General features: G+C 48.3%; 1 protein-coding gene across 2 annotated transcripts in view; it reads left to right on the top strand.

Annotated features, from left to right (window-relative positions):
- Positions 1 to 2,540: 2,540 nt before the first annotated feature.
- The window catches only part of NF1 (neurofibromin 1), a 69,328-nt gene continuing 49,385 nt past the window's right edge, over positions 2,541 to 22,483 (top strand). For both annotated transcript variants that reach the window (XM_065852986.2, XM_065852984.2), the window contains exons 1-22: positions 2,541 to 2,775; positions 9,150 to 9,293; positions 10,102 to 10,185; positions 11,728 to 11,918; positions 13,212 to 13,318; positions 13,566 to 13,633; positions 13,862 to 13,937; positions 14,319 to 14,476; positions 15,168 to 15,341; positions 15,519 to 15,641; positions 15,940 to 16,014; positions 16,101 to 16,232; positions 16,515 to 16,649; positions 17,196 to 17,309; positions 17,649 to 17,728; positions 18,361 to 18,484; positions 18,987 to 19,130; positions 19,839 to 20,085; positions 20,409 to 20,482; positions 20,592 to 20,675; positions 21,198 to 21,638; positions 22,062 to 22,201. In XM_065852986.2, the coding sequence (XP_065709058.1) occupies positions 2,716 to 2,775; positions 9,150 to 9,293; positions 10,102 to 10,185; positions 11,728 to 11,918; positions 13,212 to 13,318; positions 13,566 to 13,633; positions 13,862 to 13,937; positions 14,319 to 14,476; positions 15,168 to 15,341; positions 15,519 to 15,641; positions 15,940 to 16,014; positions 16,101 to 16,232; positions 16,515 to 16,649; positions 17,196 to 17,309; positions 17,649 to 17,728; positions 18,361 to 18,484; positions 18,987 to 19,130; positions 19,839 to 20,085; positions 20,409 to 20,482; positions 20,592 to 20,675; positions 21,198 to 21,638; positions 22,062 to 22,201 (2,975 nt within the window). In that variant the 5' untranslated portion in view covers positions 2,541 to 2,715. The remainder of the gene's footprint in view (positions 2,776 to 9,149; positions 9,294 to 10,101; positions 10,186 to 11,727; positions 11,919 to 13,211; positions 13,319 to 13,565; positions 13,634 to 13,861; positions 13,938 to 14,318; positions 14,477 to 15,167; positions 15,342 to 15,518; positions 15,642 to 15,939; positions 16,015 to 16,100; positions 16,233 to 16,514; positions 16,650 to 17,195; positions 17,310 to 17,648; positions 17,729 to 18,360; positions 18,485 to 18,986; positions 19,131 to 19,838; positions 20,086 to 20,408; positions 20,483 to 20,591; positions 20,676 to 21,197; positions 21,639 to 22,061; positions 22,202 to 22,483) is intronic.

Here is a 22,483-nt window from a genome sequence, read left to right as displayed (position 1 = left end):
TGGAAAGAACGCAAAACCAATACTCAGTTATCGGACAGAAAGAATCACGGGCTGTTTTCCCCTCGAGTTATTAAGAGTTGGAAGTGTGAGCGATTTTGGTGGCCTCTCCTGCCCTCTAATGGGCGAAGCTGCCGGAGCAGCATCCCCTGCCCACCGGCGGTGCGGGGTCACTGCACTGGGGGCTCTGACCCAGACCGGGGGGACCCGGGGGTCACTGCACTGGGGGCTCTGACCCAGACCGGGGGGACCCGGGGGTCACTGCACTGAGGGCTCTGACCCAGACCGGGGGGACCCGGGGGTCACTGCACTGGGGGCTCTGACCCAGACCGGGGGGACCCGGGGGTCACTGCACTGAGGGCTCTGACCCAGACCGGGGGGACCCGGGGGTCACTGCACTGGGGGCTCTGACCCAGACCGGGGGGACCCGGGGGTCACTGCACTGGGGGCTCTGACCCAGACCGGGGGGACCCGGGGGTCACTGCACTGGGGGCTCTGACCCAGACCGGGGGGACCCGGGGGTCATTGCACTAGGGGCTCTGCCCCTGGTCCACGCCCTCCCTGCATTTAAATCCAGCCTAAGGGCTTGAAAGCTTGGAGGTGTCCAGTGACCTCCCACCGAAAGCTCGGCAGGTCCTTCCTTCCCTCCCGTCCTTCCTCGTTTGCTGAGGTTTGTTTGTTCAGCTTCACTTAAGCACAGTGAGAAAATATTTTTACGCCAATCCCAGGTGTGACACGTTTCCTCCAGAATGCTGCCCCGTCCATCAGGAGCTGAAACCAAACATGTACCTCACCCAGGAATGCCTCTGGACATCGTGGAAGGTGTTCGGACCACAGCTGATCAACAGAAACTGAAAAGTATCACTTAGCATATTTCAGCTACTGCTGGGGTGTTTGGTGAATGCTGGGGAACGTGAGCGATGAGATGCTGGGGAACATGAGCGATGAGATGCTGGGGAACGTGAGCGGTGAGATGCTGGGGAACATGAGCGGTGAGATGCTGGGGAACGTGAGCGGTGAGATGCTGGGGAACGTGAGCAGTGAGATGCTGGAGAACGTGAGCAGTGAGATGCTGGGGAACAGACGCAGAGGCTCAGGGACCTGCTCCATTTGCCACCCAGCTCAGCGGAGAGTTTGGTAATTAACCACATGGAGCCACGTATCGTAGTATGAGTATGTACAGCGGACGCACTGCAGGTCTTTTCTAGAACTTCAGACAACATTTAGTTTTAAAAATCCATCTGAAGCACATTCACGCTGCCCCTTGTGATGCGCTCTAATGCAGAGGGATCAATAGCCTCTGCACCACGGCAAATGGATAATACAAAATTCAGTGCACTTAACAGCCCAACATTAGACTTTGCAGTTCGTATAAATCAGAATGCTTTTTGCATTTCCTGAAAGGTACCACAGGTGGTACTGACAGAAACCTCCTATTTATTCTTCAGCCATTAGTTGTTTTTTCTTAAATAAAATATTTACAATTTATTTTCATGGTTTCATAAAACATGTGCCTCTTAAAATATTTGCTATGAACCAAGTTCCTGAATTCATTGCTGGGATGAAATGCAGTTGTTCCTAGTGTAAATCTGAATTGCAGGGCTTGCAGTGTTTGTTGTTTACAGGGACGGAATACACACTGCAGAACAGGTTTCGTGTTGCCATTGCTGGTAACAGCAACGCGTTCTGAGAGCACTGGGGGTGCCCAGGCCGAGGCCCCTGCCGGGTGCAGCAACAAAGCCCCTTTTCTTCTGCAGTTCTTCCCTGCGCATTTGTCAGCTCCAAATCCTGTGCTCAGCTCTTTCCTCGGGTTGCATCTTTGTTTAAATTGCCAGAATTTTCCCTTGACTCGTGTGAAAGGGCGCGGGTTGGTGCTCCCGTCCACCCGCAGGGAAAACAAATGAACATTCCCCAAGGAAAGGGGCGTTTGTGAGCGCGGGTCCTGCTGCTGAGGCGGAGGGCAAAGCGCTGCCTGGGTGCTGGGGACGCGTTGTGTGCCATATGTTGTGTGTTGTCAGTTACTGCTGGGTCTCTGCAGAGAAGCCTCCAGATGTAACAGAAGCCGTGCAATAAACTAATTTATTAAACTAATTTATTAAACTAATTTATTAAACTAATTTATTAAAGAATAACTTATTTTTAATTCAAAAAGTAAAATACAGCTCTGCCTTCCAGTCGGTGTGTGATACGGACACTGCAGATCACACGTAACCTCGGGGGTTACCACGACTATTGCACAGATTCAGCCCATGCCAGTGCGGTGTTCGCGGAACCCGCGGCACTGCCAAGCCCCGCCCCTCACGCCCCGCCCCCCCAAGCTCCGCCCCTCACGCCCCGCCCTTAGGACGGCGCACGCGCAAAGGCCCCGCCTCCCGCCACGCCCCTGGCGGCGCAGACGCAGACGCGGCGCGGGCGGGGCGGGGGGCGCAGGCGCGCTGTGGCCCCGCCCCCGGCCGCGCAGGCGCGGTGCGTGCCCGGCGCCGCCGCTGGTGTCGGCGCTCCCCCTGGCGCGGCGGGCGCGGCGCTGCGCTCGGGCGGGCGGGGGCGGCCGCGCTCCTTCCGGTGTGGTGTCATGGCGGGCCCTGCGCGCTGATGGCTGCGGGCAGCTGAGGGCCCCGGGCCGCGCCAGGGATACGGAGCCGCTCCCTCTGCCGGCGCCTCTCCTGCCGCCCGCCCTGCGGGGATCCGCCCCCCTCCCTGGCCGGGCCGGCGGGGGACATGGCGGCCCACAAGCCGGTGGAGTGGGTGCAGGCCGTGGTGAACCGCTTCGATGAGCAGGTAGCGGGGGCAGCCGGAGGTGGGGCCGGGGCCGGGGCCGGCGGCGGCGCGGGGCGGGCTGGGCGGGGGAGGCTGCCCCGGGCGGCGGGGGGAGCACTGCCGCCCGTCTCTGGCCGTGCCGGGGCCGCGGGAGCCGCCCTGTGCCCGTCCGCTCAGGGTGGTCGCTCCGTGCGCAGGGAGCGGGGGGATGCACCTGGTTCCTCTTCACTCCTGCTCCCCCACCTCTTCCAAAAGTGTGTTTGCTTTTCCTAGACATTCCTGTGAAATTTACTTACTGGCTTTACATCATCTTGTTCATCAGAAGGGAGGTGAAGCCTCAGGAGGGAGTGTGAGGAGGACTACGTGGAACTGCTCGGTCCATCCTGCCCTGCTCCCCGTGACATAACGGTGGATGGCAGTGCAGAACCTCACCCACACCGCTGGGGCACGGTGCTGGGGTGAAGAGGTATTGGTAGCCAGTCACGTTCTAGTGGTTGATATTTGCTTCCCTTTATAAAAGGAGTTTGGAGATGGGTTTTGTGAATGGAAGGAGGAGGGATTTTTTGGCCTTTGACTTTGTGTTTCACTGGTCCACGTGCAGAAACCACTTGCTGGGGTTGGGTGGTGTGAGCGTCTCAGTGGGGCCGAGCTGGGTGCGTGGGGTCCGTCCCGCTCGCAGGGCCGAGCTGGGTGCGTGGGGTCCGTCCCGCTCGCAGGGCCGAGCTGGGTGCGTGGGGTCCGTCCCGCTCGCAGGGCCGAGCTGGGTGCGTGGGGTCCGTCCCGCTCCCCAGTGCGTTCCCGGCGGGGGCTGCGCTGGTCTGGGCTGAGGGCTCAGTCTGGGTGTGATCCGTCTCCTTTTGCTGTCCTGTGCGCGGCCTCTGTGCACGCAGGACCCAGCTCTGAGACCCGCTCGGTGTCGTGTCCATCAAAACATCAGCCTGGTTCTATAGACTGAGTTTTGGTCACCTGCCTTATAGCCATATGTCCCTCTCGGGGATGTTTGGGAAAGATCGTGGCCTGGTTGAATAGAAATAAACTATTCCTTTTTATATTAAAGCCGCTTGAAATGAAGTTTGTTTAAAAAAGGAAAATAGAAAACTTTGTCTTTCAACATTAAAATGATGCAGATTTTTCCAATACATTTCAGGCATATTTGCATAGTTAACTTATTCCCCCCCCTTATCTTGAGTCATAGATCATTTTTTCCATAAGCTGAAGCAGCATGGTACTGATTATGCTCCCAATAATGCAAGAAAATGCTGCTCTGTGTAGTGGTGTTAAAAGGCCCTCGGCTTTGTCCTTTGCTCTGTTATGTATGTGTGGGACTGGGCTTGCCAACAGCTGTTGGGAGTTAAGAACTTCAGCTTGTTAAATGCAATTATTTTTCCATGCGTTTTCTGGGATAATAACAGAAGGTGTATGGGAGGAATCCTCTGCCAGTAGGAAGAAACCTGTTCTGATTGTGGGGCTGCAAAAATACTGAAGTTGCAGGGATGATACACGTCAAATGTGGTGTTGACTGTTCTGGTCATAGTGTAGCCTGTGTGCTATTTACAGAATTTGGAAGAGTTTATTGAGTAGTTTTGTTTAACCAGTGCATTTTTTGATTTAATACTGTATCACCAAGTGAATGAAGCAGTGAAGCAAGGAGGAGACATTAATGTCTGCTTTTCTGTGAGAAGTTTTCTCTCTCAGTTACTAATTTCAGCTCGGGGCTCTCAGTTTGGTTTGTTTGCGTCTAATACGTCATTCCCTGGGCCTCTCCTGCTCCGCCGGCGCTGGACCCGCTGGAGAGGGGGCTGCTCTCGAGCACCCGAGCTCCGGGCTCCCGCGGCACTGCCGCCGCTCGCTGCCTGCTCCGTCAGTGGGGTTCTGATGTGCGTCCTGCAACTCTTTGTGTCATTAGTTGGGTGGTTATTAACTCACCTCCTCGTTACATTCCAGAGCGCTCGTTTGAGCATCGAGTTGACACTTCCTAAAGCAGAGCTGAGCTCACGCGGGTTGTTGCGGTGGTGCTGGCGCGTTTTGGAGAGAAGGCCGATGTGTATTGAAAACAAGCAAAATCAGTGCGAACCAGTCTGCTCTTGTTTATTGTGGGAAATGCTGCTTTAACCAAAATCTGCCTTTGTGTGGCCGCAGTGCCAGGGGCAGGGCTGCGTGCGCTGCTCCCGCGTGTCCAGCCCAGGTGGGCTCTCCCGGGTGAGCTCTGTGTGTTTCCAGAGCTTGCAGCGACGGGTGCAGGACGAGGCTGGGCCGTGCTCAGTGAGGCGCGCTGTGTCTGAGGTGTGAGCAGGTCTTTGGGAAACTAAATCTGCTCTTTTTTCCTGTGGAAATACTCACTTACAAGTGAATATTGTGTTTTCCTAGTGTGTTTAAATGCCTTCCAACCTGCAATCTTGGGAAGGCTGGTACAGTAGTGAAATAGTTGTAAGTGTAGTCAGAAAAGCCTTACTGCCTAAACCATTTAAATCTAGTCCGGTTTAAAACTATCGGATATAATGAAAGGCATTAATCCTGTATAAACTTCTGGTGACTTAAGTGATTATGAAATGCTTTAAAGAAAGAAGCCCTTTATTATGTGGACGATGGCTCAGGCTCCCCATTTGCAGTTTGAGATGTGATTGTTCTCGCTAAGAAACTGAAAGCCAGTAGGAATGCTCCATTCTAACTTTCATTAAAAGGCATTAAATTAAAGCAAATATTCCTTCCTTCAGCGTTTGAAATCCGTACGGAATCCGAGGCCTGAAGAAGCGCTGGCTGCAAGTACCAGCTTGGAGTTTTCATTGCTGGTTTTCATCGTGGCGTGTTAAGAAATCGGTGGCAGTAACGAGGTGTTACAGTATTGCCCAGGGCAGTGGTCCCTGTGCTGCCAGGTGAGGCTGCGCGGGGCAGAACACAGGGCGCTTTTCCACAGCTGCTCGAGACAGAGCTGGTCGCTGCTGCCCAGCACCGCGCTGCCTCGTCTGCCGCTGGCGAACCTGGAACAGCCTTGCTCTGGCTTTTCTGAAGCTGTGTGTGATGTATTTCAAAGTGAAGTGCTGCACTGCACACAGGTGTCCTGAAGAACAGATAAAGGAATGGCCCAGTGCAGCAGATGTTACCTGAGTGCAGTAATGAGCTGCTGAAAAGCATCCAGATGATTTGATGATCTTGATTTAACACAGCAGTTGGTGTTCACAGGATGGGGCGTACACATTTGTTCACATTGCCAACTTTAGGTAACTTTGTTTTAGAGCACCCAGTGTAAAATCCTTTCAGAGTTCCGTGTTCTCCTGCAGGGTTAGTTGTGAGGTGCTTTGATTGAATAAGGCCCCTTCAGAAGGTGATGCAGTGCGTTTGTAGTTGGGAGGAAGATGCTGGTCGATTTGTAAAGAAGTTTGTGAAGAGACGTGTACGTGGTTCTGCCAGCAGCGCGGGGCAGCTTGTCCTCGGTGCTGCGTTTGGTCCGTTCTGCATCCGAGACGCGGGGCTCGGGGCACTGAAAGCACTTCCACTTGCTCTGTAACCTCTGAAAATAAGAATATTAAAGACAATAAGAATATTAAATACAAGCTTTTACTAAATTGAGGTGATTAAGCTTTGTGTTCATGAATTACAGGTGATAAAGAAAAATCCATGCCTTAATGTTAGCCTTTCTCAACCGATTGAGTGAAGTGTCTTACAGCCCTTCAAGCCCGTTAGTGTTGTTGGCTTCCAATCAAGGTCCGTGATCATTAGCAAAAGGTTGTACCTTGTCACCTGAAACAGGTGCTGATACCTCTTCTGCAGACGTCGCGAGCACCCATTTTCTTAACAATCTTTTTCTTTTCTTTTTTTCTTGTGATGTTTGCGTTGATGGGTGTTTGTGTAGAAGTTCAATGGTCTCTTTTTGGTCACTCAGCGCTGGCACTGCGTTCCGCTCGGGGCCGTACAGTGCAGCAGCGTGTCAGAGTGCACAAGGGAAACAGCAGAGAAATTAAAAACCGAGGCAAAACAACAGTGCTAATATTTCCCTTCTATATGGTTTCTTATTTTAAATGGTAGGATAAAAAGCAGTTTGCTTCTGGGTGACCTTGTTGCAGTGGCTGTTGTGGCAGGAAGCTCCAGAGTGTGTAAGGTGATGTTTCCATAGCGTGCAGAGCTGGATCTGTGACACCGTGTCTTGGAGAGGTGCTGCTCACGTGTTCTGGCACTCCGTCGTATCGGGGGTTTCTGCTGTGGTCAGCACGGAGACTTGAAAATCCAAATAAAAAGTACTAGTAATGGTGAAAAATTGTAAAAATAACATCTAACAATGAAAGCAAAGCTTGAACCGTAAATGTTTTTTGTTCAGCTTTGTCCAGTTTAAAAATGAGTGCATTGAAATGCATCACGCTGTTTTAAAGCGTTACAATCTGAACACTTGCAAGAGAATTACAAAATGAAGTGGAAATTACCTTGGTTGCCCTGTGGCATTTGCTGCTGTAGGAGGCTGTGCAGGCACAAAGGCTCAGCCCTTCCCGCGAGGGACGCTCCCTGCGCTGCTCCCGGCCCAGCGCGGGGTGCCCGGGGTCCCCAGGGCCCAGCGCGGGGTGTTCGGGGTCCCCAGGGCCCAGCGCAGGGCGGTCCCCGGGACCCGCTGCCATCTCGCCTGGCACCTCGGGCGTTCTCGGGGTGAAGAGGCGACCATTCTCTTAGGAAAAAACCAGCCGGTTTCCACTGTGGTCCTGCCTGCGCTACCAGCAGATCTGACACTTGAGCGTGGTGTGGACGAGGCTCTCAGGGTCATGGTTTGGTGCTAGATTTAGGTTATGATCGGACTCTATGATCTTAAGGGTCTCTTCCAGCCAAAGTGATTCTCTGATTAAAACCCAAACCAAACCACAGTTTATATGGAGAGGAAATCACATTTGGGCATGAAAACCGGAGCGTGTGTGGAAGAGGTCCGTTCCCCTCCAAATGCAGGGTGTCAGTGTTCAGCAGACTGCGCTTGATGGTGCGGTCAAAACTGTTGGGAGAAAATGTTCAAGTTTGGGGTTCTTTAACACAGTTCATGCAGGATTTTAACCGTGGGCCTCCAGACGTCCCTCCCCAGGACAGCCCCGTGGTGGCAGCGGTGCCGTGTGCGGCAGCAGCGGGCAGCGCCCCAGCAGGGCCGGGCCCTAGGGCGGCTCCGGAGCTGGAAAGCCCATCGGAATTCCTTGGAATCCTTTGAACCTGTCTCCATTTATTTAAGATACCCTCTCTAATGCAAAAATATTACATTATGGCATTTACTTTGAGCTTTCAGTGTCTTTCAGAATACACATTTATCAAGAATTCTAGTAAAAAATTGGTTAAAACTTGTAGTAGCAGTTAAATTTGGTATAGCAGGTGAATTCCTGGGTCATGCTTTAAAACACAGATGACACACGAATTGTAAAAAGAGGTAATAATACTGATTCCTTTTGGTTTCTACGTTTGCTTGCTGTTTAAAAATATAAATCCTCATTACAATGGGTGTTTCTGAAGAATCGCGTGGTGGCTCCTGAGGGGCCCACTCCAGCCAGCAGTGCGGGGTGCTGGGGACCGGCTCGGTGTGACGCTGGAGACAGTGGGACATGGGCCTGAGGTGACTGTGAGCGGGGACCCTGTGTGGTGGGGACCCCTGAGTGACTGGGGCCTGGCTGAGGGGAATCCCTGAGCCCCACGGCCTGGCTGGGGGGACCGTGTGTTGTGGGGAACCCCGAGTGACCTGGACCTGGCTGGGGGGATCCCTGAGCTGCACGGCCTGGCTGGGGCAGGTCTGTGTGTGTGGGGACCCCCGAGTGAGCAGGGCCTGGCTGGGGGGGGATCCCTGAGCCGCACGGCCTGGCTGGGACAGGTCTGTGTGTGTGGGGACCCCCGGGTGGCCGGGGGCTCTCGGTGGCCGCTCCTCCTTGCCTCGGTTCTGCGTCTTGGCCAGGCCGGTCCCGCGCAGGCCAGAGGGCACACGGAACCTCTGTGACACCTTCCAGCTCACCTGCTTTGTCACCTGCCCTGATTTTACCTCCTCTCCGCTTTCAAGATGCATTTTTTTTCTGGCGGGTATTAGCCTTGTGAAGATTTTTGGTATTTAACAAGGCAACTTTTGAATTAAAGAAACTTTTCTTGTCAAAACTTTATCTTGCTCATATTTTTCTACTCCTTTTGACTGCTTTGACATTTGGTTTGTAGAAAATGTATCGCAAGACAGAGGTTTAGTTTCCATTCAGAAAAAGGAGCAGGTGAACATCAGTATTTTGTTCTATAGATAACTAATAGAAAGAAGAATGTAGAGAAAATGAAATAACACGTTTGTAGTTGTCTCTTGTAGAGGGTTTGCCAAGGCCGCTCCTGGTGTCTCAGCAAACTTCAGTGCATGTTCAGAGATGTGACTTTCACTGTACAAAGCTCTCCATGCCTGTCTGTGTCTGCAGCTTCCCATCAAGGCCGGCCAGCAGAACACCCACTCCAAGGTCAGCACGGAGCACAACAAGGAATGTCTCATCAACATTTCCAAGTACAAGTTTTCCCTGGTCATCAGTGGTCTCACTAATATCTTAAAAAATGTTAATAACATGGTAAGTTTTCCGATTTTGGATTGTTCGGTGATTTTTCCAAATGGCTGTTATTTATTTATATGATACAGTCTGCAGACAGTCACTTGAAATTTCGTCAAATTGCTGCTCGCCTTTTACACCTGATCCTTTTCTTTTCATCCCCAACTTCCTCTGCGTGGCTCGACGTGCGCTCCCTGTGTGGGCAGGAGCACCAGGATATTTTTGGCTAAATATTTTCTGCTTTGTGTTGCCGTCTCAGTCTTGCTGGACGGAGTCCTGCGGGTGGCAGCCAGACGGGTGCCAGCTCGAGCACCCCCTCCAGCTCTGCCCTCGGCCCCCGGCTGCAGCGCCGCAGCTCTGGGGGGGTCTCCTGTGTTTCTTCCACGGTCTGTGCTGAATTTTGCAACGCTCTAACAAACCTGTCGATACAGATTTGTTGTGACATCAGTTCTCTTAAGATGTTGGCAATGAAATGCGTAATTGGGAAAGAGTCAGCAGTAATTGATACCAAAATAGTTTCTCAAACAGTACAAGCTCCATCTTGGAGTGAGGTGCAGGTCTGGTGCAGGTGAGGGGTTGCAGGGTACCCCAGTCTGTTTTGCGCTGACTGTTCCTTATTACATTGGCATTGCAGACTGGACAAAGATATTGCTTCAGCTATAAGGTTTTAATTCTGATTTTAGTCTGCTTATTGCTGGCTTTATTTCTAAACTCAAAACCAGAGCAGTAAAGGAGCCACAGCCTATTGTGCCACTTTGCTACATTACTGCAACGCGTTACAAGTCAAATTTCTGTGTCTCAGCTGAATCCGTATCCTTTCTACTTCTAGAGAATATTTGGAGAAACTGCTGAAAAGAATTTGTATCTATCTCAGCTGATTATCTTGGATACACTGGAAAAATGTCTGGCAGGGGTGAGTAGCTTGTCAGCAATTGCTGTGTCTGTTATCAGTGGTACTGAAGTGAAAACTCTGCTGATTTAGAGCAAGATAGGATTAATGCCATTTAAAAAATACTGAAACTTCCTACAACTGTAAGTGGTTGATGTAATTGGTAAATTAAGGATTCGTGGGGTGCTTTTTTCTTCCTTAAAATTAGTGATCTTTTTTCACCTAAGCAGACCCAAGCAAGCTTGAGTTGGCCTTCCCACTGCTTAACTAACTTGTGGAGTTATAAATAAGGATTTTATTTTCATAATTTGTTAAAAAGCATTGCAGACAACTGTGCCCAGATGTGTGAAGCTGGAGTAAGGGAAGGCACAAACCCAAACGAACCATTCGATGTGGTTCTGAAGCGTTGTTGATTTTATAAGCTCGGAATGCTTGTAGCGTATTCTGCTCAGTGTTTTTTTGAATCATCATCAAAACATTTTCATCCCACAATTTAAACTGAAAAAGGAACAGGACAGTAGATCTTGTCAGAAGTAGCAGGTGATTCAGTACTTCCGTTTTAACTTCAGAAATTCATTATTTTAAAATCCTTATATTATGTATCATGTTTGAAACATGAGTGGTTTTTTCCTGATAGATTACGGTGTTTGACCGGCCTAAAATTGTGCTGAAATCTTCTTGCTTTGTCAATTCAAAGGAGAGCAAGTTGAGCCAGTGTATGTTGAATAAGAGCGAGCCAGAGTCCTATACAAAGAGCGTTGTGTTCTGCCCTATCTTCAGACGTATTTCTTGCTCGCTGCTCTTGCTCAACGTTTCATCGAGTTCTCATGGCAACAGGACTCAGGTCAACTAAGTGGGAGTATCTTCAACTTTCCAATTCCCTGTGGTAAATTCACTGGTAGGCTTTTAGAAAGCTTTAATTCTGACCCTTCTGTTAAAAGTTGCTCTTAGTAGAGCTGAGTTTCACTTAGAATTCTCTTGTAAATAGTTTCCTTATGTCTCATACTGTGCAAACTGGCAAAAATTAGGATTTTCTTTTGCAGGAGAGTGAGACCATTTTTGATGGGTGTAGAGCAACCCCAGTCAAGAGCGAGGGAGAAGCACCTCTTGCTTTGTTCATTTTTACGTTGAAAATATTAGCTATCAAAATACAGTGGAGAGAAGACCACCCAGAAGAGAAGTGTGGGTGGGTGTTGGCCCTCTGAGCTTCCATTCGAAGCTGAGATAGTTAATGCTCTACTACCAATGCTTTACAAGATCAACAGGGTGCATTCGTCAAAACAGAAGTGCGTTTTACTTCAAAATCTGGTTTGATATCTTGCTTGATACTTGATGACATTGATCAACTTGGTGTCCTACATATTTTGGAGACGTGACTGGCAATGTCGGACGGTTTCAGTGATGCGGGTTGTTTGGTGTCAACTGCTTAGCCACGGTCAGCTGAGCCTGCAGGGAGAGTTCGCAGTTCAGGCTCCGGTCCTGTGCCTACCAGAGGCAGACGCTCCGCTCTTTCACCGCCAAACCTACAACGTGGGATTTGGTGAAATCCCCCATGTTTCCTTCCAGCAACCGAAGGACACGATGCGCCTGGACGAGACCATGCTGGTGAAGCAGCTGCTGCCGGAGATCTGCCACTTCATCCACACGTACCGTGAGGGCAACCAGCACGCGGCGGAGCTGCGCAGCTCTGCCTCCGGGGTTCTGTTTTCTCTGAGCTGCAATAACTTCAACGCCGTCTTCAGCCGCATTTCCACCAGGTGGGTGTTTCTCAGTACCCTGACTTAGTGTATTAGAAGCCTAAAATTATTTAATAACTTAAACTTTTAAGTATTTTAGGAACTTTTACAGAACCTTTAATAACTTCTGTTTCAAGAACACAGACTTGGCAGCTAGTGTGGAGGATGTGGTTTTACTCAGTAGGTTGATTTTGTTTTCTTGCTTATGGAAATGGAAACAATTTCTTTTGCTCCTTTTTTAGGAAGCGTTTTCCAGTTGAAATTTTTGACAGTCTTTGAATCTGGTGCACGGATCTGGATCCGCTTGCACGTCTGTAGCGTGGTTTAGTTTGCAGACGCCAAAGCTCTTGGTTCGTCCACTGGAGCTGGAGCACGGAGCTCGTTCCCTGGGCCGTTTCCCCTCAAGACGGCCCGTCCATAAACAGTTAAGGGCTGGCGGGGCCCTGCTGCTCCCCGCAGGGGTCAGCCTGCCGGCAGCGAGCGGGGCTCAGCTCCTGACCTGCCCTTCCTGTTCAGCCGTATTTCTGGGCCTGGCGCAGAGGCTGGGGGAGTTTTGGCACGAAAAGCACGGCAGTGGGGACCTTCCCATTCCCAGCGAGGCTGCTACGTTTCCCTGGCGTTGAAGAAATGAAGAACTGCTTTTGTGTGTAGTACTAGAAATCGCATTCCCTGTCTAAAGCACATCTGTGCTTTGGAACAGGACATGGCAACATTTAGCTTGTGCGAACACATGATTTAGTTATTAGTGGCTTAGCATCTGATGAGATGTTTAGTAGATCATCTAATACAAAAGTGTGAAAAGAAGCCATTGTGTTTAAACTGGTGTGATTAGACCATGGACCTCCTTTAGCTGTAGCTCAGCCCAGCGATGTGAAGCAGTCGCTGCTTCACCTGGGGCAGGACTGGCTGTTAAGGAGCAGCAGTCCAAGGGTGCCATGATCCCATTAATTTAAAATGGAGTTGAAAAGGTGACAAGGTTATTGCTACAGTCTGGTAGATAAGAGAAGGATTTGGGCAAATCTTGGGCATGAACAGGGTGGCACCAGGTGCTGTTGGTATCCTGTAAGACTCACCACGGGTATTTCTAGATCCGTTTTCAGTATAGGGATGGAATAAGACTATGATATTAACTCTTAGTCATGCAAGATGTGTCTTTTCATTTCTAAACATGGAGAAGTTTGTCTGAGGAGATGGTTTATATGAGGAGATCATAGAATATTCCCCTGCTCTTCCAACGTGTATCATCGTGGGAAGGTGTTCGTGCCTGTCGGGCGCCGTCCCACCGGGCAGAGCGGTTACTGTGTGTGTTTTTAGGTTGCAGGAACTGACTGTTTGCTCAGAAGATAACGCTGATGTTCATGATATTGAACTTTTGCAGTACATCAGTGTGGATTGTTCAAAACTAAAACGACTCTTGCAAGGTATGGTTTGAGCCTGTGTTTTGAAATATTTTTGCCTGAATATGGGTACTGAGAAATGGCACAATGGGCTTGACACCTGTATCTTTTTGTTGCAGCGTTTTACTCCGCTTTTACCAAAATATTGAAAATACTTAAGTAGTGTAAAGACGTGGCTGTAAAAATTGCTTTGCATTTCAAATGCCTTTTATAAGCTTGCTTTTTAGAACCAAGTTTCTTTTCTAAAGGCAGAAATTCTTTACCTTTACAGAGACCGTATTCAAGTTTAAAGCCCTTAAGAAAGTAGCTCAGTTAGCTGTTATCAACAGTCTCGAAAAGGTAAGTATTTTAATATCTATCTTCTGTGTCATCGCTTATTTGCAGGCTTTCTCTAATTGAGGAATAGTTGCCATTCAGTACTTTACTGAAGTTGCCGCATCCCTTTGCATATGCTTTGCAAGAAATGTCGAACGATTAAGAATAAAATCTCTGTTTGTTTAAATACATAATTCAGAAAAAAATCTTTGTTAAGCTCCGGCACATAAAGATGTTTTGCATTGTCCGCAGGCGTTTTGGAACTGGGTGGAAAACTATCCCGATGAATTCACAAAGCTGTACCAGACCCCGCAGACCGACATGGCTGGTAAGGCATGGCAGGTGACGGCGTTCGCCAGCTGGCGTCTCGCACAGCCCCGCGCTGGCCTGCGGTTCACGTCTTTGCTCGTGCAGCCTGCAAATAGCAAAGAAAGTGCTCTCAACCGCGGCCGGGGCAGGCGGGGACGCGTCGCGCTCTCTCCTGTTAGAGATTCATTTTGGGGTTCCCAACACAAAGAAATCAAACCCAGCAGTTGGAGACGCGTCTCTCGCTGGCTGGGGAGCGTTCTGTCCCCAGTAGCGTGCCAGTAACCTGGGAACCAGAACTCGCCTCTGTGTAGGTGGAGCTCTGTCCCTCTGCTGTTTCATACCTACTCCTTACCTTCTAATAATTTAAATGGTATTGAACTTGGGGTTGTATTTTACGCAGATTGTGCGGAGAAGTTGTTTGACTTAGTGGATGGCTTTGCTGAAAGCACAAAACGTAAAGCTGCAGTTTGGCCGCTGCAGATCATACTCCTGGTCCTGTGCCCAGAGATCATCCAGGATATAGCAAAGGATGTGGTAGAGGAAACTAAAATGAACAAGGTAAGAGAAAAGAAGTGTCTGAGTTTTGGTTCTGATTTCTAGAGGATGCTTATTTTTTCTTATTCTGTATTTCAGGTGTATTTTATTTTGTCTGGGCCTATGTAAATGTAAATGTACGCACCCCTTTCAGTTCTCACCTGATGTCTGTTCTTTCACTGTCAGTCATGGCCCCAGCAATGTTATTGCAGATTTTCCATCTTCTGGAAGGTTTATTCCTGGTGCTGTTATTCTGCTGCCACCACCAGCAGCGAACTTCCCGGTGCTGGGCAGTGCTGGGCAGTGCTGGGCAGTGCTGGGCAGTGCTGGGCAGTGCTGGGCAGTGCTGGGCAGTGCTGGGCAGTGCTGGGCAGTGCTGGGCAGTGCTGGGCAGTGCTGGGCGCTGACTGCTGTGTGTGTTCACACCTGCAGGACCTGGCGCACATTTTGAATTTGATGTGCCTGCAAACACGATGATTGACAGTAATCAGCCATCTGGCTTTGTGCTGTTCTGATTGACCAAGATCGTTCACAGTTATTGTCCTTAAACATAATGTTTCTCCAGAATGCTGCATCAAGCTGGTGTTGGCAGTCCAAATATCCGTGATTTCTGATGATAAAATGCAGTGTTGTTTCTAATACTTAAGAGTCTAACCCCCCTGTTGACAGGTTTCCAGACCTGTGGTTGTAACTGTTCCTGGTTTGAATCCTGCAGAAGCTGTTCCTGGACAATCTGAGGAAGGCCCTGGCGGGGCACGGCGGGAGCAGGCAGCTGACCGAGAGCGCCGCCATCGCTTGTGTTAAACTCTGCAAGGCGTCCACCTACATCAACTGGGAAGACAATTCTGTCATCTTCCTCCTGGTGCAGTCCATGGTAGTCGATCTCAAGGTAAAAATGTCTGTTTCCTGATTGCGGTGAGGAAATTTGGATTTTAAAATGCTGAAACAAACTTTTAATTTCTCCGTAGTTGAATACCGTAGTGTTATCAATGGAAAATTTTGTACTGAAAGTAGACAAGAGTGATCTTGGTATCTGATTGGTATATTTATTTTTTTAAATATATAGAATTTGCTGTTTAATCCAAGCAAACCTTTTTCAAGAGGCAATCAGAACGCAGACGTGGACCTTATGATTGACTGCTTAGTCTCCTGCTTCCGCATAAACCCTCACAATAACCAGCACTTCAAGGTGAGAACACTACTTACTGGTAGGTCATGCTCCACATGCTGTTGATGGCCTGTCAGTTATAAAGGATACACTGACAGCAGCTGGGAGCTCATAGTTCAACTGTCCCTTAGTAAATATCCCTTAGTAAAAAATCCCTGCATGTTTTTATAAATCTTTTCTTAGCTGATTAAACTTTCTCTTGTTTAGATTTGGCAGCTTTGTCATTTTAATAGAAAGGCTCCTGTATGTTATTCAGTGTGATAGAAAAAATGGCAAAGGTGTTCCTAAGTGGCTTTCATGTGTTTTTTTTTAATTGTAGATTTGCTTGGCACAGAATTCTCCATCAACGTTTCACTACGTACTGGTAAATTCGCTCCACCGAATAATCACAAATGTAAGTCCTGAAAGCGCTCGATCAGCCCGGCGACGCGTGGCTGCCGTTCGGGTCGGTATCTGCTCACTGTGTGTGTGTCCCCGCAGTCGGCGCTGGACTGGTGGCCGCGGATCGACGCCGTGTACTGCCACGCCATGGAGCTGCGCAGCATGTTCAGCGAGACGCTGCACAAAGCCATCCAGGGCTGCGGGGCGCACCCCGCCATCCGCATGACCCCGGTGAGCCTGCGGGCCTCGGCACGCGCCGCCCGCGGCCCCCTCTGCCCCTCTTTCCTGCATTCTTAAGGAAACCTCAAAGATATAATAAAGCGGTAGCATATGCATACGTAGAAGGGAGTTCTAAGTAGAAGGCTATGCGACTACACTTGAGTGAGTTTTATATACTTTAAAACTTGTTCATGACGTGTAGATTATAAAAGCAATACACTTCGTAAGATGTTTAATTGTAACTACTATGTAGACTACCCCATTGACAATGACTGGGTTTTTTCCTTCCATCAGAGTCTTACATTTAAGGAGAAAATGACAAGCCTTAAATTTAAAGAAAAGCCCACTGATTTGGAAACCAGAAGTTACAAGTTCTTGCTGTTATCCTTGGTAAAGCTGATCCACGCTGATCCGAAGCTCTTGCTGTGTGTAAGTACATCGTACTATTCATTCGGAGTAAAATTTACTTTCAAAGCTACTAAATGAATTAAAATGGAAAACGTAAACCTGGCATGTAGAATACTTCCCTCCCCCTTCTTCTCTCTGGTTATAATGCTTCTGTGCTTTCAAAGGAAAAACACAAAACCAAAAGAAACTACAAGAAGTTTTGCAGAACCAGAGCAGCATGACGGAGTGTAAAGCTCTGACTCCAAAAGAGGGGGAAGGGAGAGAGGGGAATAGAACAAGAAGGAAACTGGAGTAAGGGCAGGAGGGTGACATTAGTCATCGTTTCAATGAGCAGACAGGCAGATGCGGTCTTGATCTTCCATTTTCTCAGATCTGTGTATTGTTTATTTTTAAAATATATCAGTCCTGTCAAAGATACATGCAAGGGGTATCAGAGCTTAAAAATACGAGGCACTCTCTTAAAGATCCAGAAATCCACCTCGTTTGATTACGGAGATGCCCCTGTAGCGGTCAGTTACACCGTCAGTCATCAACAATTGTACAACTTGCTTTCCTTTTGCTGTTCAGAACCCGAGGAAGCAAGGGCCTGAGACGCAGGGGAGCACGGCGGAGCTGATCACGGGGCTGGTGCAGCTGGTGCCGCAGTCCAGCATGCCGGACATCGCGCAGGAGGCCATGGAGGTGAGGGGGCGCTCCTGCGAGCGCCGGGGCCGCTCTGGGGACGGAGCAGCGGGGCGGTGCTGTGGTTCAGCGCTCGTCCCTCCGGAGCTTTTCCTGAATGTTTTACAGGAGAGGCCTATAAGTACAGTTTAAAAAGCTTGACCAAAGAAACTAACAAATCACCACAGTTACTTCTGATTTTTAGCCTTTCCGTGCAAAGTTGCTGATTCTGTGACTTTGCCAGTTCCATTGTAACATTTGTGTGGTTTTACTGTGGTGGGTCTCCAGAGCACTTCATATCCATGAGGTACTCTATGCATTTCTGCCTTTGAGTGAAACTCGACTTTGTTCTGAATTTAGGCCTTGCTAGTTCTTCACCAGTTAGACAGCATTGACTTGTGGAACCCTGATGCACCTATAGAAACATTCTGGGAAATTAGGTATGTAAGTTAACTTTTGTAAATTAGAGAAATTGCTGGTTTGATTTGTCTTCTCTTTCGAAATAGCTGTGAGTGTTTTGGGACAGCTATGTGACATCGGCTGCAATCTGCAGTCACAATTTCTAGTAGCAGAATGAGTTTGTGATCTGTTCAGGCTGGGGAAAAACCCATTAAAATTGACCCGGATTTGGACCCCTTGGCAGTTTTAACAGAGAGTGCGAGGCCGGAATGGATGTGAAGAAGGAACGTCCCTAGTCGTGTTCCTTCCAGAGCAGAGCTGAGACCTTGCCAGAGTGTGTGGGTGACTCGGCCCGCCCCGTCTGTGCGGGGGACAAACGAGGGCTCTGAATCGCCGGTCCCCAGACTGCTGACCAGTCCCCAAAGTGCCAACCAGACCCCGAACTGCTCCAGTTCGTCCAGGGACCCGCAGCGGCTGGCTGGGCAGTGCAATGGGGCCGAGGGAGCTTGTCCCTTGAAGTGCACACCTATGTTATGTCTGTTACACGTTTGAAAACGTGATGCTAGCGTATGTGTAGGATATTCATCCTAATTGCCTATTTCTATGTAAGATGTAGTAATATCTTTCAAATTTTTGTTACTAAAAGCTAATGCTGAATTTCATTTTGCTGCAGTTCACAAATGCTTTTTTATATCTGCAAGAAGCTGACGAGTCATCAGATGCTCAGCAGTACCGAAATCCTCAAGTGGCTGCGAGAGATTCTCATCTGTAGGAATAAGTTTCTGCTAAAAAACAAGGTAAGTAAATGTTAAAAATAAATCTGTCTGGTAGGATCATTCATCTGAATTGCTCTCTGTTTTGTCACTCCCCTATTTACCAGGTTATTTTCATGACTGGAGGAGATTTAGTAGCTACACGAACACTTTCTGTTCTCTGATTTCCTCTCTGCCGAGGGTGGCGTTTTGTGAGGCACCTTCATTACAATTGTTAACCAAAGTCAGCTTGAGGATTTTTATTTGAGCTACAGGGACGTGCTGGGAGCACCCGTGGGACCAGTACTGTGTGACCAGTACTGTGTGATGTGCTGGGAGCACCCATGGGACCAGTACTGTGTGACCAGTACTGTGTGATGTGCTGGGAGCACCCATGGGACCAGTACTGTGTGACCAGTACTGTGTGACGTGCTGGGAGCAGCATTGTGAACAGCACTGTGTGGATGGCACTGAGCTTTTCGCTTTCCTGAAATCTTACCCTTTTCAAAACCAAGTTGATTTATTATTTTCTTCCCTGTCTCTCTAGCAATCAGACCGGAGTTCCTGCCACTTCCTCTTCCTTTATGATGTCTCTGGAGGTGGAACTAGTCAAATTTCCCTTGACCACGAAGAGATGATGCGCTGTGCTCCAGGGGCCACCCTCAGGAAGGGGAAAGGGAATTCTTCCATGGTAAGTCATAGATGATCATAATCCATTTTATCACTTAGGGAGGAAAACCTGCGTGCAAGTAGAAATCAAATCACTTTGACAGTAATTTTTAAAATGAATTATTTCTGAGGAGGAGAAGACATCTGTGTCTTACATAATAGATCTAATATTCTAATATGCTGGGTAATAATGATGTATCAGACTTTAGAAGGTCACATCCTTTTCCAGTTAAAATATTGGTGAGTATTTTTTCTGAGGGTTACACACAGCATCCCTGCACGCCAGTCCATTGTTAATAGGTCTGAAATCTCACTTTTGAAAGCGTTGTGTGCAGTTTGAATGTACCAGGAAGGACCATAAGATCAAACATTTCAGTAAGGTATACCCTTGGACAACAAGTTACTTAGGCCTAATTTTACTGCTAGTTCTAGCTGCAGGAAAAAAATGAAGAGGATATCTAGAACATCTTTTATGAGCCAAAACTCTCTTTTGTTTTTTAATGTACACTTTTGCAGTGTTTTCCTCAGTACTCGGTCATCCTTACGCAAGGAGCAGGTTCTCAGCCGCTGTTCGTGCAGCAGCAAATGAAAGCTCCGATCTTGTTTAGCATTGCTTATTCCTACTAGAATAAAAGCAGTTGTAAAGAACAGTTTGGCTAATGCTGAACTTTAATAAAGCTGTCATCTTCGTTATCAATATTACCAAACCGGGAATGCTGTGTTTCCCAAGGAAAGCACAGCAGCGTGCAGCGGGACCCCGATTTGTCGCCAAGCCCAGACGAAGCTGGAAGTCGCCTTGTACATGTTTCTGTGGAGCCCGGACATCGAGGCGGTCCTGGTCGCCATGTCCTGTTTCCGTCACCTCTGTGAGGAAGCCGATATCAGGTGTGGAGTAGACGAAGTCTCAGTGCATAACTTTTTGCCAAACTACAACACTTTCATGGAGTTTGCATCTGTTAGCAACATGATGTCTACAGGTAAGAACCATCAATCTGAAAAATACCTTTCTATGTGTATAAGAAGACTATTATTGGTGCTTGAGTTCTTTAAACAGGTCAAAATTCTTGATTTGGTTGCTACTCCTGCTTTCACCGAAATATCTTAATCATTGGAATTGTTAGGAAGAGTTGGGAATTGGGTGACTGAGTTCGTGGGGATTTTAAAGTGTAACAAGAATGTTTTTCTAAGCACTTGAAGGGATGTGTTCCTCTGTTCGTTTAATAATTGCATTCAGAGATCTCGTATTTGGTGTCGGTGGGTTTTCAAAAGACGTGGTTAACTGTTCTGCGCTCCTTTGCAGGCAGAGCGGCTCTGCAGAAGAGGGTGATGGCGTTGCTGAGACGCATTGAACACCCAACTGCGGGCAACACAGAGGTGAACTTTCTGCTCATTTTATACTCTTTGCTCGCGTATTTCTTTGAAAACAGAAAATGCTGTTGCTACAAGCAGTTTTGAAGTTAAATCTTGACATATCTTCTTTTAGGCCTGGGAGGATACGCATGCAAAATGGGAGCAAGCTACAAAACTAATCCTTAACTATCCAAAGACCAAAATGGAAGATGGGCAGGTGACTATGAATTTTTCCATGAGTTCAAGCCTTAGAAATTAAAAATATTTAAGCTTATTTATTTTAAGGAATTGAATTTTAATATAGGAAGTGAGTTTTGTAGGCAGACTTAAGCTTCATGAAAGTATTCCAGAGAAATCGTGGTAATCAGTTGTCCACTGTGCTTACTAAGAGACCAGAAGTAATTGGTCTTAAATTGCTGTGAGGGAGGTGGAGGCTGAACTTACGAATTAAAAATAGATTGAAAAAAAGAATAGTAAAGGCTCTGGGATACTACTGGAGAAGTGGTGAAATCCCTGTCACCGGGAGCTGTTAAAGCAGCTGCTGGCTGTCATGGTTTAAATGTGCTGCATGCTGGTGCAGAGCAGGGGCTTGTCTTGGCAACCCCCTTTATTTGAACTATAGGAGGAAAGTTCTCGAGACCGGCGTTGTAAAGGCCAGGATGCGTTATGGGATGATTGAAAGTTCTCGTCTCAGTTCCGTTCAGTTGCAGAGATTTCACGTTCAACCGTTCTCTGTCAGGTCGCCGAGAGTCTTCACAAGACGATCGTGAAGAGGCGGATGTCGCACGTGAGCGGCGGCGGCTCCATCGACCTGTCGGACACGGACTCTCTGCAGGAGTGGATCAACATGACGGGGTTCCTGTGCGCACTGGGGGGCGTGTGCCTGCAGCACCGCAGCACCGCGGGGCTGGCCACCTACAGCCCCCCCATGGGCCCCGTCAGCGAGCGCAAGGGCTCCATGATCTCCATGGTGTCCACCGAGGGCAACGCCGAGACCCCGGTCAGCAAGTTCATCGACCGGCTCTTGACTCTCATGGTGTGCAACCACGAGAAGGTGGGACTGCAGATACGGACCAATATCAAAGATCTGGTGGGTTTGGAGCTGAGCCCAGCGCTTTACCCGATGCTGTTTAACAAACTGAAGAACACCATCAGCAAGTTCTTTGATTCTCAAGGACAGGTAACGTGTCGATATATTCCTTTGCATCTTAAAAAAAAGTCAGTCTCGTCTTTCATAGAGGTAATTGAAATAGATACCTGTTTGTGTTACATGCAAAAACCTGCAAGCGTTGTGATTGCATTCCAGAGCATGCATTAACAATTATTGTATTTGTGATTCCAGGCCGTATTTAACATCAAGTAACTGAAAATGTTCTTGAATTGTTAGTGAACTCTGAGTACAGACTCTGGGAGAATGTTCTCAGAATCATGGCTGGTAATACTGACATATTTAATCTTCACATACGTTGGGATTCTTTTGGCTCGGTGATAACTGCAAAAACACTTTTCCCTTAGATTTTTTCAAATGCTGCGGTGTACTTGCTGAATGTCCTTTTTACATTTTGTGTGTGAAGAATTAAGACATGCAATTTTCTTCTTGTAGGTTTTGTTAACTGAGACCAACACACAATTTGTAGAGCAAACCATTGCCATAATGAAGAATTTGCTTGACAATCATACAGAAGGGAGCTCCGAACATCTGGGACAAGCTAGTATTGAGACAATGATGCTAAACCTGGTTAGGTACGAAATCCTGTTGACCCTCCTGCACAAAGTCATACGGTTGGGAAGCGAGGTAGAGCATTCCAGTTGACGTCTTTTCTGCTTGCGTCCATGGAGAAGCGGCAGCTGATTTTCTGATCTTCCTCCTTACGTTCCCCCAACTTCAGTAATCACGGAGATCATTTCTAGTGTAGCGGAACATACGCTGGTGGAGGGTGATGCTTTTATTTTTAAAGAACTAACCATTCCATAGCGTGGCCCTGTTCTTGTAAGCTTTCCTGGTTTCTTTTCTATGCAGTGGAA

This window comes from Patagioenas fasciata, chromosome 19, assembly GCF_037038585.1.
Source record: "Patagioenas fasciata isolate bPatFas1 chromosome 19, bPatFas1.hap1, whole genome shotgun sequence".
Classification (NCBI taxonomy): domain Eukaryota; kingdom Metazoa; phylum Chordata; class Aves; order Columbiformes; family Columbidae; genus Patagioenas; species Patagioenas fasciata.
This window is presented reverse-complemented; position numbering and strand designations above follow the sequence as displayed.